This window comes from Echinops telfairi, unplaced genomic scaffold, assembly GCF_000313985.2.
Source record: "Echinops telfairi isolate 266 unplaced genomic scaffold, ASM31398v2 ScPeMD7_7429;HRSCAF=8467, whole genome shotgun sequence".
In the NCBI taxonomy this organism is placed as follows: Eukaryota; Metazoa; Chordata; class Mammalia; order Afrosoricida; family Tenrecidae; genus Echinops; species Echinops telfairi.
In genome coordinates this window covers 658,490-671,482 of record NW_022111329.1, presented here as the reverse complement: position 1 = coordinate 671,482, position 12,993 = coordinate 658,490, and the positions used below count along the sequence as shown (strand labels likewise).

At 40.2% G+C, this 12,993-nt stretch overlaps 1 protein-coding gene across 3 annotated transcripts in view; it reads left to right on the top strand.

The window, feature by feature from the left end:
- Positions 1 to 21: 21 nt before the first annotated feature.
- UBQLN1 (ubiquilin 1) overlaps positions 22 to 12,993 on the top strand; it is a 58,674-nt gene continuing 45,702 nt past the window's right edge. For 2 of the 3 annotated variants that reach the window (XM_045298623.1, XM_004715956.3), the window contains exon 1: positions 22 to 341. In XM_045298623.1, the coding sequence (XP_045154558.1) occupies positions 162 to 341 (180 nt within the window). In that variant the 5' untranslated portion in view covers positions 22 to 161. The remainder of the gene's footprint in view (positions 342 to 12,993) is intronic. The other variant, XM_004715957.2, reaches the window with a different exon arrangement.

Here is a 12,993-nt window from a genome sequence, read left to right as displayed (position 1 = left end):
CCCCAGCGAGTCCTGCGGTCCCTCACCCGCCAGGGCGCCTCCGTGCCGCTTGCCACCGCGGCGGTGTGTCCTGCATCTCTCGCTGTCCGAGTCGGCCAGCTGCGGCGTCTCCTGGCTCCCGCGCCTGCCTGCTCCCCCGCCTTTCCTGAGTCACTGCCGCCATGGCCGAGAGTGGTGAGAGCGGCGGCCCTCCGGGCGCCCAGGACAGCGCGGCCGCTCCAGGAGGCGCCGGCGCGCCGGCGGCCGCAGCCTCCGCGGAGCCCAAGATCATGAAAGTCACCGTGAAGACCCCGAAGGAGAAAGAGGAGTTCGCCGTGCCCGAGAACAGTTCCGTCCAGCAGGTGAGGACCGCCTGGGGTGCGGACCGGGGTCGAGGTGGCGGCAGGGACCTCTGCCCGTGGCCGGAGGTCTGGGGGGCCCGGAGAGAAGCTTGATTCCCCGGAAGTGGCCCGGCCATTTTCCCTGGGCCTCCTCCCAGATTAGATCACATCCAAGCTTTTGGTTTTGCTCCTTGGGACACCGCAGAGGTTTGTGGCAGGGCCGCGGCCTGTTTGTGGCACGGAGGGCGCCGCCCGGCTCCTCGCCCTCCACCACCGCCTGCCCCCCCCCCCCCCCCCCCCCCCCCCCCCCCCCCCCCCCCCCCCCCCCCCCCCCCCCCACCCCAGCCCCAGCTCCCCGCCCCCAGCCGCTTCAGCTTCTCACAAAGGAAAGGGACCCTCCGCCTGGCTCGGGGCGGGGTGGAGGCCCGGCGGGTGCACGGTTAGCGTCAGCCCAGGCTATGTTTTTGTTTCAAGAATACAGGGGAAAAAGGAAGGGACGGGGAGGAGAAGGGCGCATTATTATTTTGTGCCTCTACTGCCGTAAGGTAGGTTTTGGGTACATTTAAGTACATTTACGTGTTTTAGATTCTGAAATCTTCATCTCCCAATCTTGGGGGTGGTTAGCACGAACACTGTGACGTAGAAATTGCTTCCAGGCAAACCTTAAATTATAGTAAAAGGCTTAAAGGGGGAAAGCGTTCGTCGTTGATGACTTGCTATTTTACTTTCAGCGTGAGCGGCTTAGATGGTACTGTTTTATGGTTTTTGTTTGATTATTGAGAGATGATAGCGTTGTTACACAGATTCTGGTATTTGCATTGAATTTTTAAAAAAGTTAATGGGCACTATTATCCAATAACTTGAATATTTTGAAATCTGCTCAGGAACACAGATTGTGCGACTAATTGAAGCGTCTTAATGAAATTCAACAAATTATTTCAGTTTATTGTTGATCCATTATTGATCTGTAACTGAAACAATGAAAGGACACAGCTGAACTATACCAATAATCAGCTTTCCAAGGAACAGTAATAGATTGGGATGTTCGCTTTTAAAGCTGTGTTTTGTGAAGCAGTAGAGTGTAGCACATAAGCTAAGAAATTTAGCACCAACTGAATCACCACATTGTTGTCATTGTTGTGAGGGTGGGGTTGTGTCATTGTGTCTATAAAAGTTTTCAATATTTTGTGTTTTCCAATTATGGGAAAGTTGAAAGAATTTTACAATGAACGGCCATATATATGCTCATCACCCACAGTTATCATTTTTTAAAAAAAATCATCTTATTGGGGCCTCCTACAACTCTTATCACAGTCCATACATACATCAATTGTATAAAGCACATTTGTACATTCTTTACCCTCATTCTCAAAACATTTGCTCTCCACGTAAGCCCCTGGCATCAGCTCCTCATTTTCCCCCTCCCTCCCCGCGCCCCCCTCCCTCATGAACCCTTGATAATTTATAAATTATTATTTTGTCATATCTTACTGTTTGACGTGCAGTTAGCATTTTAATGTAGTTACTGTGCCACATTTCTAATATTTTATCAGCCCATTTTATTTTTTGGATGCATTTCAAAATAAGTTGCATACCTGCCACTTTTAAAAAGCACTTCAATGCCTCTGTCATTAATGAGTTCAGCAGTTTAAAACTACAAGGTAAATTTGACGTTCGTACAACCATGTACCCCAAAGCCTTATCAAGATGTAGAGCATCAAAAAATAAAAAAAGATGTAGAGCATCTTTCTCAGTTCAGTCATTCTCCCCTCCATCAACTACTTTTTTTTTTCCACCGTAAGTTAATTTTGCCTGTTCAACAATTTTACATGTGATTTTGTATATGTGCTCTTTGGGTAAGGCTTTTTTAACTGGACATGTTTTGAGATTTATTTTTGTTGTGTATTAGAAATTCTTTCCTTTATTGCATTTCCATTATATGATATTATTTGGTAATTTGTCGTTCGTCGTCATGTTATCATGCCATACGTTATCTGTTCTTTTGTTGAGGCTTAGCTGGATTGTTTCCAGTTAGTATAAATCTTTTTTTATATTTGGATGTAAGCGTCCATTTTTTGTGGTTTGAGTACTTAGAAGGGAAATGGCTGGGTGATAGTTCAGGAGTATGCTTGCTTTTATAAGAAATAGCCTTTTTGAGAAATGTTTGTACTGTTTTGCAAGCTCATCAGTGTGTATGGGAATTTCTGTTGCTCCACATTCCTGGTAACATTTGACATGGTCAGTCTGTTAATTTTAGCTACTCTAGTGGGTGGGTATCTATATTATGTTTTGGAGAAGCCTTAGGTCTTTGTACAAGTCCTATTTCAGGCCATCATTAGCTTTGTTGCTTTCTTTCGCTGCACAAAATTAGAATCTTATAAATAGATTTGTTAGGATACCTATGAGGATGATTTAGCTTTTTGTAGATGATGAAATTAGAATTCTAAGTTGTATGTTTGTGTTTTTAAAACTTTTGAAATCAAAGCAAAATTTTAAAGACTTTAAAGCCACTTTTCTGATGGTCAGTTTTTATTTAATTGGTAATTATTTTCTTTCTGAGCATAAAACATGATAAACATTGAACCAAGGATCCGAAGACAATTTGAAATGTATGTGGGTTTTGTTAAGGGAAGTGCCTATAGGAAAATGAAATAAAATTCTGAAAAGTAGTTTGTAGATGATACATTTACTAGCATGATCCTCTCCCCCCCTCCCCCCCAAGTCAATGCCAACTCATAGTAAAACTGCCCCACGAGTTTCTTAAAGGAGTTATGAAGCCTCCTCTTTCTCCTGTGGCTTCATACAGCAACCTTGAGGTTTTCAGCCCACTATACCACCAGGGCAAATAATAAGGCAGGAAATGCCACTGACAAAAATCTTTAGGAAAAAATAGGGAAGGTACCTGATCTTAAAAACTTTAATCTTGGATGGGACGCACCTGGGTAAGCAAGATAGTACAAGGGGGAGTCAAAGAGGTCATGCAACTGTAGGATGAAAAGATAATCGAACTTCTCAGGAACTTTTTGAAGCCCCTTGTATTATTAAAGTGGATTTGACACCCCCCCCCCCTTTTTTAAAAACCTTTTTACTATGGCTACTTGAAAGTTTAAAAAGATTTATGTGGCTTGTGTTTTATTCCTGTTAGACAGCATCTTATCCAGAATATTGGCTTGGAGATCAGTATATATATAGTAAGGCAATAACCTGAGCAGAAAGATTGTAGTCAGTGTTACTTGCTTTATTCAGTTATTGATCTACTGGGGGTGGAAACGTCAAGCCATTTTTTTTAAAGCTTTACTGGAGTATAATTTGCATATCATACTATTCTTTTAGTGTGCAATTGTTTTTTAGTATATAGACAGGATTGTGCAGCCATCATTATAATCCGCTTGAGAAAAATTTATCAACCCATAAAAAATTCTGTACCTTTTAGTAGTTACCCTCCATTTCCCCCAGCACACCTCTGCAGCCCTATGCAACTGTTCATCTATTTATTGACTTGTTTCGTTTGGACATTTAATACTGTTTCTGGATTCTCAGAGTTCTTGTAACATGCTTCGACACTTCCTTTTTTAACATGCCATTCTATTGATAAATACCACAGTTTATTTCTCAGTTCTTCAGTTGACAGACATTTTGGTGTAACACTCCTGTGAATTTCCATTATCAACTCCCTACCTCTTCTCTACACTGTGCCCTCCACATTTTAGTGGTTTGTGCACTCCCCCCTGCCCCCACTATCTATCAATAGCTCTTCTCCCACTCTGAGTCTCAGCAAATGCTATTAAAATTGTATTAAAACATTTTTTTCTTTTATAATACTTTATAATAGTAGTTTTACTACTTTATAAAAGTGAATAAACAGACTCAGGTTAATGGTGTGACAAAATTCATACACTGATTCAGTATAGATAGTACATTCAAACATTGTGACTAGATTATTCACACCTAACTACCGCGCTCAAATTGCTTTGGTGTTCCTTTGACTGGCTTTTCATCCTTTAAGTTCACTTAGGGGAAGTTTGGGGCTGCTAACCAAAAGGTTTATGGTTTGAATCAGTCCAAAGAGTCTGCAGGAGAAATAGCTGGTGATGATCTACTCCCATAAAGATTACAGCCTTCAACATTGGGGTTCAGTTCTGTTCTGTCACATGGAGTCACTGTGAGTCAAAAGGATTAGATGGTACTGAGCAACATGTTCATTTGAATGTTAATTCCTTAGAAGATGATTGGATATGCACCAATTACACAAATTGACTATAATCTTTTCTATTAACAACAACAAAAAAATCTTTTCTATTTTGTGATTCTCTGGATAGTCTACCCAATCATATTATAAGAACTACAATGTTTGGGGCTATTTCTTAATTTTGCAGTTCCCAGTATTGTACCTGGCACTTATACAATACTATGAAGGCTTACTGAGTAAAAGCAAATTGTGTTTTAAAGATTTATTTGCAGTATTGTATACTTGCTGTCAATTGGAAATATTCTAATAGTGAGATTTACATAGAAAATGTGATTATTTTGTTTTTGAATGCCAGCAGCTTCCACTATTTAAAGAAACACCAAACAATCAAGCCCATCTCCATCGAATTGATTCCGACTCACAGCCTATGTAGGTGTTCCAAGGCTGTAAATCTTTATAGCAGCAGTTCTCAACTTGTGGGTCACAACCTCTTTGTGGGGGTTTGAACGACCTTTTCAGAGGGTTGCCCGATTCACAACAGTAGAAAAATTACAGTTATGCAGTAGCAATGAAAATAATTTTATGGTTGGGGGCTCACCACAACATGAGGAACTGTATTAAACAGTTGCAGCATTAGAAAGATTGAAAACCACTGCTTTATAGGAACAGATAGACTCACATTTTCTTTTGGCCAGCTGGTGGATTTGATCTGCCGATCTTGTGGTTGCCGATTCTAATGCTTACCCAACAGTGCCACTCACTGCCACTGAGTTGATTCTGATGCACAGTGACCCTATAGGGCAGGTTAGAACTTAAAACTGCCCTCTGGGTTTCTGAGATTGTTAACTCTTAGGAGTAGAAAATCTTAAATTTTTCCCAAGGAGTAGCTGGTGGGTTCCCAACTGCTGATCTTGTGGTAAGCAGCCCAATGTGTAGCCCACTTTACCACTTCTGACATTAGGGCCGTAGGGCAATGTTGTTGTTAGATGATTCTGACTCATAGCAACCTCGTGTACAAAAGAACTCAATCCTGCCAGTGCCTGTGCAACAGCCTCACAATTGTTCTTGTGTTTGAATCCATTGTTGCAATCACTGTGTCAATCCGTTTTATTGCAGGTCTTCTTTTCTCCTACCTTTCTACCAAGGACTACTTTACTTGTCATCCTGGAACTCATCTGTCCTGATAACGTGTCTGAAGTATGAGACAAAATCTAGCCATCCTTGCTTCTAAGGAGTCCTCTGAGCTGTATAGCATTCTGTGTAATACAGGGCTATGAAAATACAAACTCACTGCCACGGAGTCAATTCTGACTTACATGCACGGTGGAACTGCCCCTGTGGGTTTCCGAGACTGAAGCTCTAGATGGGAGAAAGCCTCATCTTTCTTCTTTTGGTTTCAAACTGCTGATCTTGAGGTTAGCACCCCAATACAAGGACACCAGTGCTCTAGGTATATATACATATACATACATACATACATATATATGAAAGAAATTACAAAGAAATCCCTGTTACTTTTGACTAATGGCGCTATCTTTAGTGTCAGAGTAGAACTGCCCTGTCCAGTTTTCAGTGACTGATTTTTTGGGATGTACATCATCAGGCTTTCTAAGGCCCTTCTCTGTGGAAGCTGGTTTGTCACGCCTTTTCTTCTGTGGGCTCAAACTACAAACTTTTACATTAGTGGTTGAGAGCAAACCATTTGTCTAGGCATAGATTTATAGGATTGCTAACATACTGTATTTATGAGGGTAACGCAACAATTATTGCTACTAGATTTTGTTCCTACATGCCAGGGTTTATTCCAAACAAAATGTGTTTAAACATGTCTCTGTGAACAGCTGTACACAAGTTCTTTCGGTAATAGAGTGGTCTTAATCTCATTAGGATACCTTTCTTAAAAAGGTCCAATCAAACTGGTTTCTGAGTGGATCTCTGGGCTAGTTAAATTTAAGGCAGAGGTCAGCTCAGGAGGTACAGCTAATTTGGGAAGACTTCAAAGGAGATGAAAGAACATAGGATGAATACAGGGCATTAAGCGATGTTGAGAAAATGCAAAACTACATTGGTTAGAAAAATGCCAGGAAAGCAGCATTGAGAATTTCCCCCCAATCATGATAGTGTACATGCACATTCTTTGAGGCTAGCAAGGGTTTTTCTATAAGACTTGTTGGGAAACCTTACGCCATCCTCTCTACATCCTTGATCTTGCCCCTTCAAGCTACTTTTTGTTCACTGTATTAGTCTGGGTACTTTAGAGAAACAAATCTACAGAAACTCATGTAAAAGAGAGTTTTATATAAAGGTTTACTGTGCATCAAGAAAACATCCCAACCCAGTGCTGCCCAAACCCACAAGTCCAATATTCACCCATTAACCCATATGTCCAACACCTGTCCAGAAAGTCCTCCTCCTTCTCACGAAGCAGACGCAATGATGCCAACTGCAGGAGGAAAGCCAAGTCAGTGAATGTGTAAACATCTCAGAGCTGGCAGGGGTCTCGACACGGGTGCTCCAGCACCCAGGGCTGCATTGGGGTAGGTTCATGTGGCTTCTTCTTGGGGATGTCTTGCAGGAAGTCAGCCTTGCAAACTGAAGCAGGGAACTGCTAAGGCAGCTGCACCCTAGTGCGACCATCACAAAGCAAGAGACCCGAGAACTAGAAAGGTGAGGCTCACTGAGCCATTTATCTCTCTGCCCTTCAATTAATCCATATGTGTTTATTGGCCAGGTTGGCACAATAAACTCACTAATTCACTCACTCACCAAATTCAAAGAACATTTCAAAGAAATGTAATTTGAGTCCCTCAAGGGTGCCAAAATTGCCATTTTGATTCCGTGTAAATTGAGTGCAGAAGGGTTCAAATCAAAACTGAGTGAGCTTATTGTGATCTAAGAGATTCTGACTGATTGTGACCTGGTGGAAACACTGCCTTCCAGAAAAGTATGGCCCTCCTGGTCCTTCACTGAGGATGTAGATAATCTTGCCTTCAGAGAGCGAGTGCACTGGAAAGTGGATTACCTCCACCCCTCTCCAGCCAGCCCTGGGGAGGGCGGTCTCCTAGGGGCTTGCCTAGGCATGTCCTTGATGAATCGTGCTGGAGGTCTCAGTATCATGACTCATGCCCTGATTGCCTTGGTCGGAAGGGCCAAGACCAGTCTTGTAAGCGCTTACATCTAACAATGCACATGTCCCAATCATAGTCCCATTCCTGCTTCTGTGGTCCTACCTACGTTGTGACCGATTGATCTGCCACCAGTCATGCTTTAATGAGTTCCCTTTGCCTTCCAATTTTAAAAAAAAGTATCACAACAAACCATTGGATGCCATTTTGACCTCTTGCTAATGACCTCCCTCATTGGGATGAAGTCTTTGTGTCTTTGTCTCTTTTAAGACTTTAATAAATTCTCTCCTAATTTAAAAACAAAGAATTATATAGACCTAGGTGGAGGGAGCTGGTGATAAACAATAGCTTCATATTTTTTGTTTGTAAAAGTTTCTATGATTTTTAAAATAGCAATATTTTTTAATTCACACTTTCTGTTTAGTAGTACTACTGACTTCTTACTATTGTGTTGGCAAGTATTTTATATTAGTACATGTAGAACTAACTTAATCTTTTGTGTTGATAAACTATTGATTATTTTGTTTTGACTTGGTTATTAATATTTTGAGAAAGATAAAAACTTGGCATGTTAGTTAACTAATTTAAATATTTTGAAACATAATTTGCACTTTGAGGGAGCATGAACCTCAGAATTGGAGAGACAAAACTTAGGGCAAACAAAGCACTTCTGAAACTTTGGTGCTTATATTTTTAATGTGATTAACAGATCTGCTTCACTGGGTTGTTTGAAGGATTGAAGTGATAGTAGGATGAAAGTAATTGCCTCAGAGTTCTTTTACTTGTATTGGTTGTTTGCCAAAAGATTTGAATGTTAAGTTTCTGGGGTAGAAGACCATCAAGGCATGTAAATCATTTAGTTTGTTATTTGTGAGATGTAGATCAGAGAGACTCTGTAAAACTACATTATGTATAAAATGATGCATTTCCCATAATCCCTCTGTATGAAGTCAGTGTGATGGTTTCTCATGCTTGACATCTAGAGTAAACTCAAACTCACAGCCATAGTCAATTTTAATTCATAGTGACCCTGTAGGACAGAGTAGATCTGCCCCTGTTGGTTTCCTGAGGTTGTGAAAAACAAACAGTCTCATCTTTGTCCTGCAGAAGGGCTAGTGGGTTCCAACTGCTGACCTTGTGACTAGTAGCTCAATGTATTAACCCATTATGCCATTTGGTTTTTTTTTGACATCTAGTGTAAGGTTTATGCAATTTACTTTAAGGTTTACTCAGACATCCAGTATTTGGAGAATGATAACTATAAGATATGGCATATGAATGCTTTTTCAAGTGATATTAGAAATGTTGAGTAAGGAACTGATTTAAAAATAGATACACAAAAGATTCCACTCAGACTCTCCACCTTTGAATTGCATTGGACTGACTCATGGCAACCCAGGACAGGGTGGAAATTCCCTTCTGGATTACCAAGATTAACTCTTACTTTATGGGAGTAGGAAGAATGGTGACTTAAAATAAGGAGATAATGAATATTTGAATGTCATTTATTGAGAAAACTACTTAGAACAGGGGTTCTCAACCTGTGGGTCGTGACGCCTGTGGGGGGGTGTGTTGAACAACCCTTTCACAGGGGTCACCTGATTCCTAACAGTAGCAAAATTACAGTTATGAAGTAGCAATGAAAATAATTTTATGTTTGGGGGGTCACCACAACATGAGGAACTGTACTACTACTACTAATGTCACGGCATTAGGAAAATTGAGAACCACTGACTTAGAAGAATATTAAGTGCTTTTGCTTAGTATATGCCTTTGTATATGTTTTCTTTTCAAAGTTTAAAGTTTTCTCTTTTGATAGGTTGTAAGATCTTTCGGTTTCTTTGGTTGATATCTAGTAGTGAGAGGCAGAGATGGCCGTTCCAAGCCATGTTTGGCTTACAGGTTATTTTCAAATACTGATGTTTCAGAATTCATCCTCATGTAAGGAGGTAAACAGTATTTGAGTGTCTACGTGTGATTTGTGTTCAGACAGTTTACACGTTACTTGTTTTTAATTGTGTGAAATGTACAGTATATAAGAAAACATTGAACTGGTCAGTGGCAGTTGCATTCATTTGGTTTTATTGTTACCACACATCAGCTCCTTTAAAAATTTTGACTTTTTATTGTGAATGAGGTGAAGATTAACACACATAATTGATTCTCCATTCAACCCAGCTGGGTAAACATTGTCATCTTCGGTAGAAAGATGAGAAAACTGAGGCTCAGAGATAGGTAAAATTCTCAAGGTTGTCCCAATTAGTAAATGACAAAAGTAAGATTTGAATTCAGGTCTGCATGTCTCCCAAACATTCATTCATAATACAGTAATACCTTGTTTAACCCCCCACCCCCCCCCAATGTATGTGACTTGTTTTCCTTCCCAAAACAGTAATCGAGTAAACAAAGTGGGCTCAGAACAGCTGAGAAGAGCTATCACAAAAATTGACATTTTCAATTCAGGACAGTGTTTTATATCCTTTGAATGTTATTATTTTTACATGGCCTTCTATATTATTTGCCTCTTAGTCTTCAGATTAAAAATAACCAATTTCCTTGGGAGAGGAGGTATCTTGTCGAGACTTTAGGAAAAAAGCAGATACAGGACACCTTGAGGATCTAAAACTGTCTCTTTCTACACAAGGACAGTTCATAACAATCACTGAGCATTATGTAAAATTTAAATTGTGTCCAATAGAATGTTGACCACTTCTGGTTGCTCTCACAGTGTAAGCTTCAGTTAGCTGGAGAATCCACTGGTGTATGTCGAGACACTTGAATTTTGGATGATAATTGAATAAATAGAGTTTATGAATGTTCTGTTTATGTTGGGTTGATTTCAAATTAAATTATTTTGGGGGGTATATTGGAGTTTTAATTCTTGTGATGGTTGAGAAAGTGTGTAGCAATTGTCAGTGTATGATTCTGTTGGGTATCACTTTAGGTTGTTTGTATAAGACCAGCACCTAAAGCATATATCTGCAGGAATTACGGATTCTTAAGAGGCCCATTCTGCCCTGTACTTCCATTTTAAGTCTGGTGACCAAAATGGACTTAGGACAAAAATATCTATCTAGGTAGTCTAGAGATTGCACAAAATATTTCTTGTATGGTTTTGATTCTTCTCTAGATAGGAAATGAAAAGTTTGCATATCTTTTTGGAATTTTGCATAAATTTTGTTTTCTGCAGTGGTATAGTCTGGACCATGTGTTTCTAAAGCAAAATGTCTAAGATTGCTGATTGGTTTTTCCATGCCAATAGCACCTGATTTTTTGTTGTTGTTGTTCTTAAGTGAAAGTGTAGGTAAAGCTAGTTATGGGAGTTCAATTTTTAGAGGTAAATTTCATAGTAATTTTGGAGCCAATTAAACTGTTTACCTCCATACTTCTTTTTTAGGGAGCACAGAATAGAAGTTTAAGGTTAGCTGAAGTTACATGCAATTTCTGACCCTCCAAAAACAGCCATTTAGATGAAAATATGACATTGTTTAATTATGTTTGGATTAAAAAATTTTAAATACAGCTTATTTAGAAGTTGTATTTGTAAAAAAAAAGTTGTATTTGTTTGCCGTAGCAGGATGAAAATTAAAATTGCTTAATTTTTGTTTCAAATGGAGTGACAGCTGATTTACAGAGTTGTTCATCTTTTCTTGGATTTCTTATTTTATTCCACACTTCAGATATTTTACCCCAAACAAACCAATATTACATTAGACTTCTCCTTGGGAATGGTATACAAGGTGCTTCAGAAAATTCGTGGGCAACTTCTATTATCTTTTCAATCCATTTGTGGCACTTATGTGAACCTGTGCGAAAGTGTAGGGGTGGAGTCCAACCTAGCAACCTGGTCACAGCCTGATAAGGCCTCCTTAGGGATGTATAGCCTCACCTATAAGGAAGATATGGAGGAACTTTCATTCTCCTCTCTACCGGCCCTTTTGCCTTTCTTCTCTCTGGGACTGTTTCTGTCTCATATGCCATGTTCTTACTGACCTTTGCTCCATGGACTCTGCACCCACCAGCTTGTGATCTCCCTGCCTCTCACTTCACCTCTCTGCGTCATCGACCTTTGACTGTGAGTCTAAAGAGGGCTCTAGCTAGCATTGGACTCATGGACTTGAGCTGGACTGGGCTGAGATTCATTCTTTATATACAATTACTTCTTGATATAAAATTCTTATTTAATTGTATTTTAATCATGTTATTGGGGGCTTTTACAACTCTTACAACAATCCATACATCAAGTGTATCAAGCACATTTATACATATGCTGCCATCATCATTTTCAAAACATGAACTTTCTACTTGAGCCTTTGGTATCAGCTCCTCTTTTTTTTCCCACCTACCCTCATGGCTCCTTGATAAATTATGTTATTATTTTCATATCTTAAATCATTTGCTGCCTCACGTTTCTGTTCGTCTCCCTGGGGGACATTGTGATTGGTTCCCCGTTTCTCCCCCTTCTCCCCCCACCTTCCCCCTTCCTTCATGGTTTCCTTACTCCCATTACTTTTTCTGAGGGGTTCATCAGTGCTGGATTCCATGTGTTGATAGTTATTATCTGAACCAGTGGACATGCTCCAGTCTAGTCAGATTTGTAAGGTAGAACTGGGTCATGATAATTGGGGGTGGGGTAGGGGTCATTAAAGAACTAGAGGAATGTTGTGTGTTTCATTAGTGCTATACTGCACCCTGGCTGGCTTGTCCTTTACATGTGACCTTTCTGTGAGGGGTTGCCCAATCTATAGATGGGCTTTGGGTCTGGACTCTAACCCGCCCCCTCCCCAATTCACATCAATATGATTGTTTTTTTGGGGGGGTTTCTGATGCCTAATACCTGATCCTGTGATCACACAGGCTGGTGTGATTCTTCCATGTGGGCTTTGTTGCTTCCCTGCTAGATGGCTTGTTTATCTTCAAGCCTTTAAGACCCCAGACACTATATCTTCTAACACCACATTTGCTTGTGCAACCATTCTGTCTTTGCGATCATGTAGGGAAGGTGAGCATCATAGAATGCAGGTTATTAGAACAAAGTGTTCTTGTGTTGAGGTCTTCAGTAGAGGCCCAATGCCCCTCTACTACCTTAATACTTAATATATAAATATACAGAGACCTATATCTGTATTATATGATAATGTTTACGTATATACAGTGCCTATATTTATACCTCTGTAAATGTCTTTTGCCTCTTTGTTCTTTCCTCTATTTCCTTTTAACTTTCCTCCTGTCCCACTATCATGTTAGACTGTTACTTTGCTCTTAGTAATTCCTCTCAGCTACAATGCACTTGATCAAACCCTACCAGGCATTCTATGTCCTCCTCACCATTGATTTTAGGTCTCTTGTTCCCTTGTCC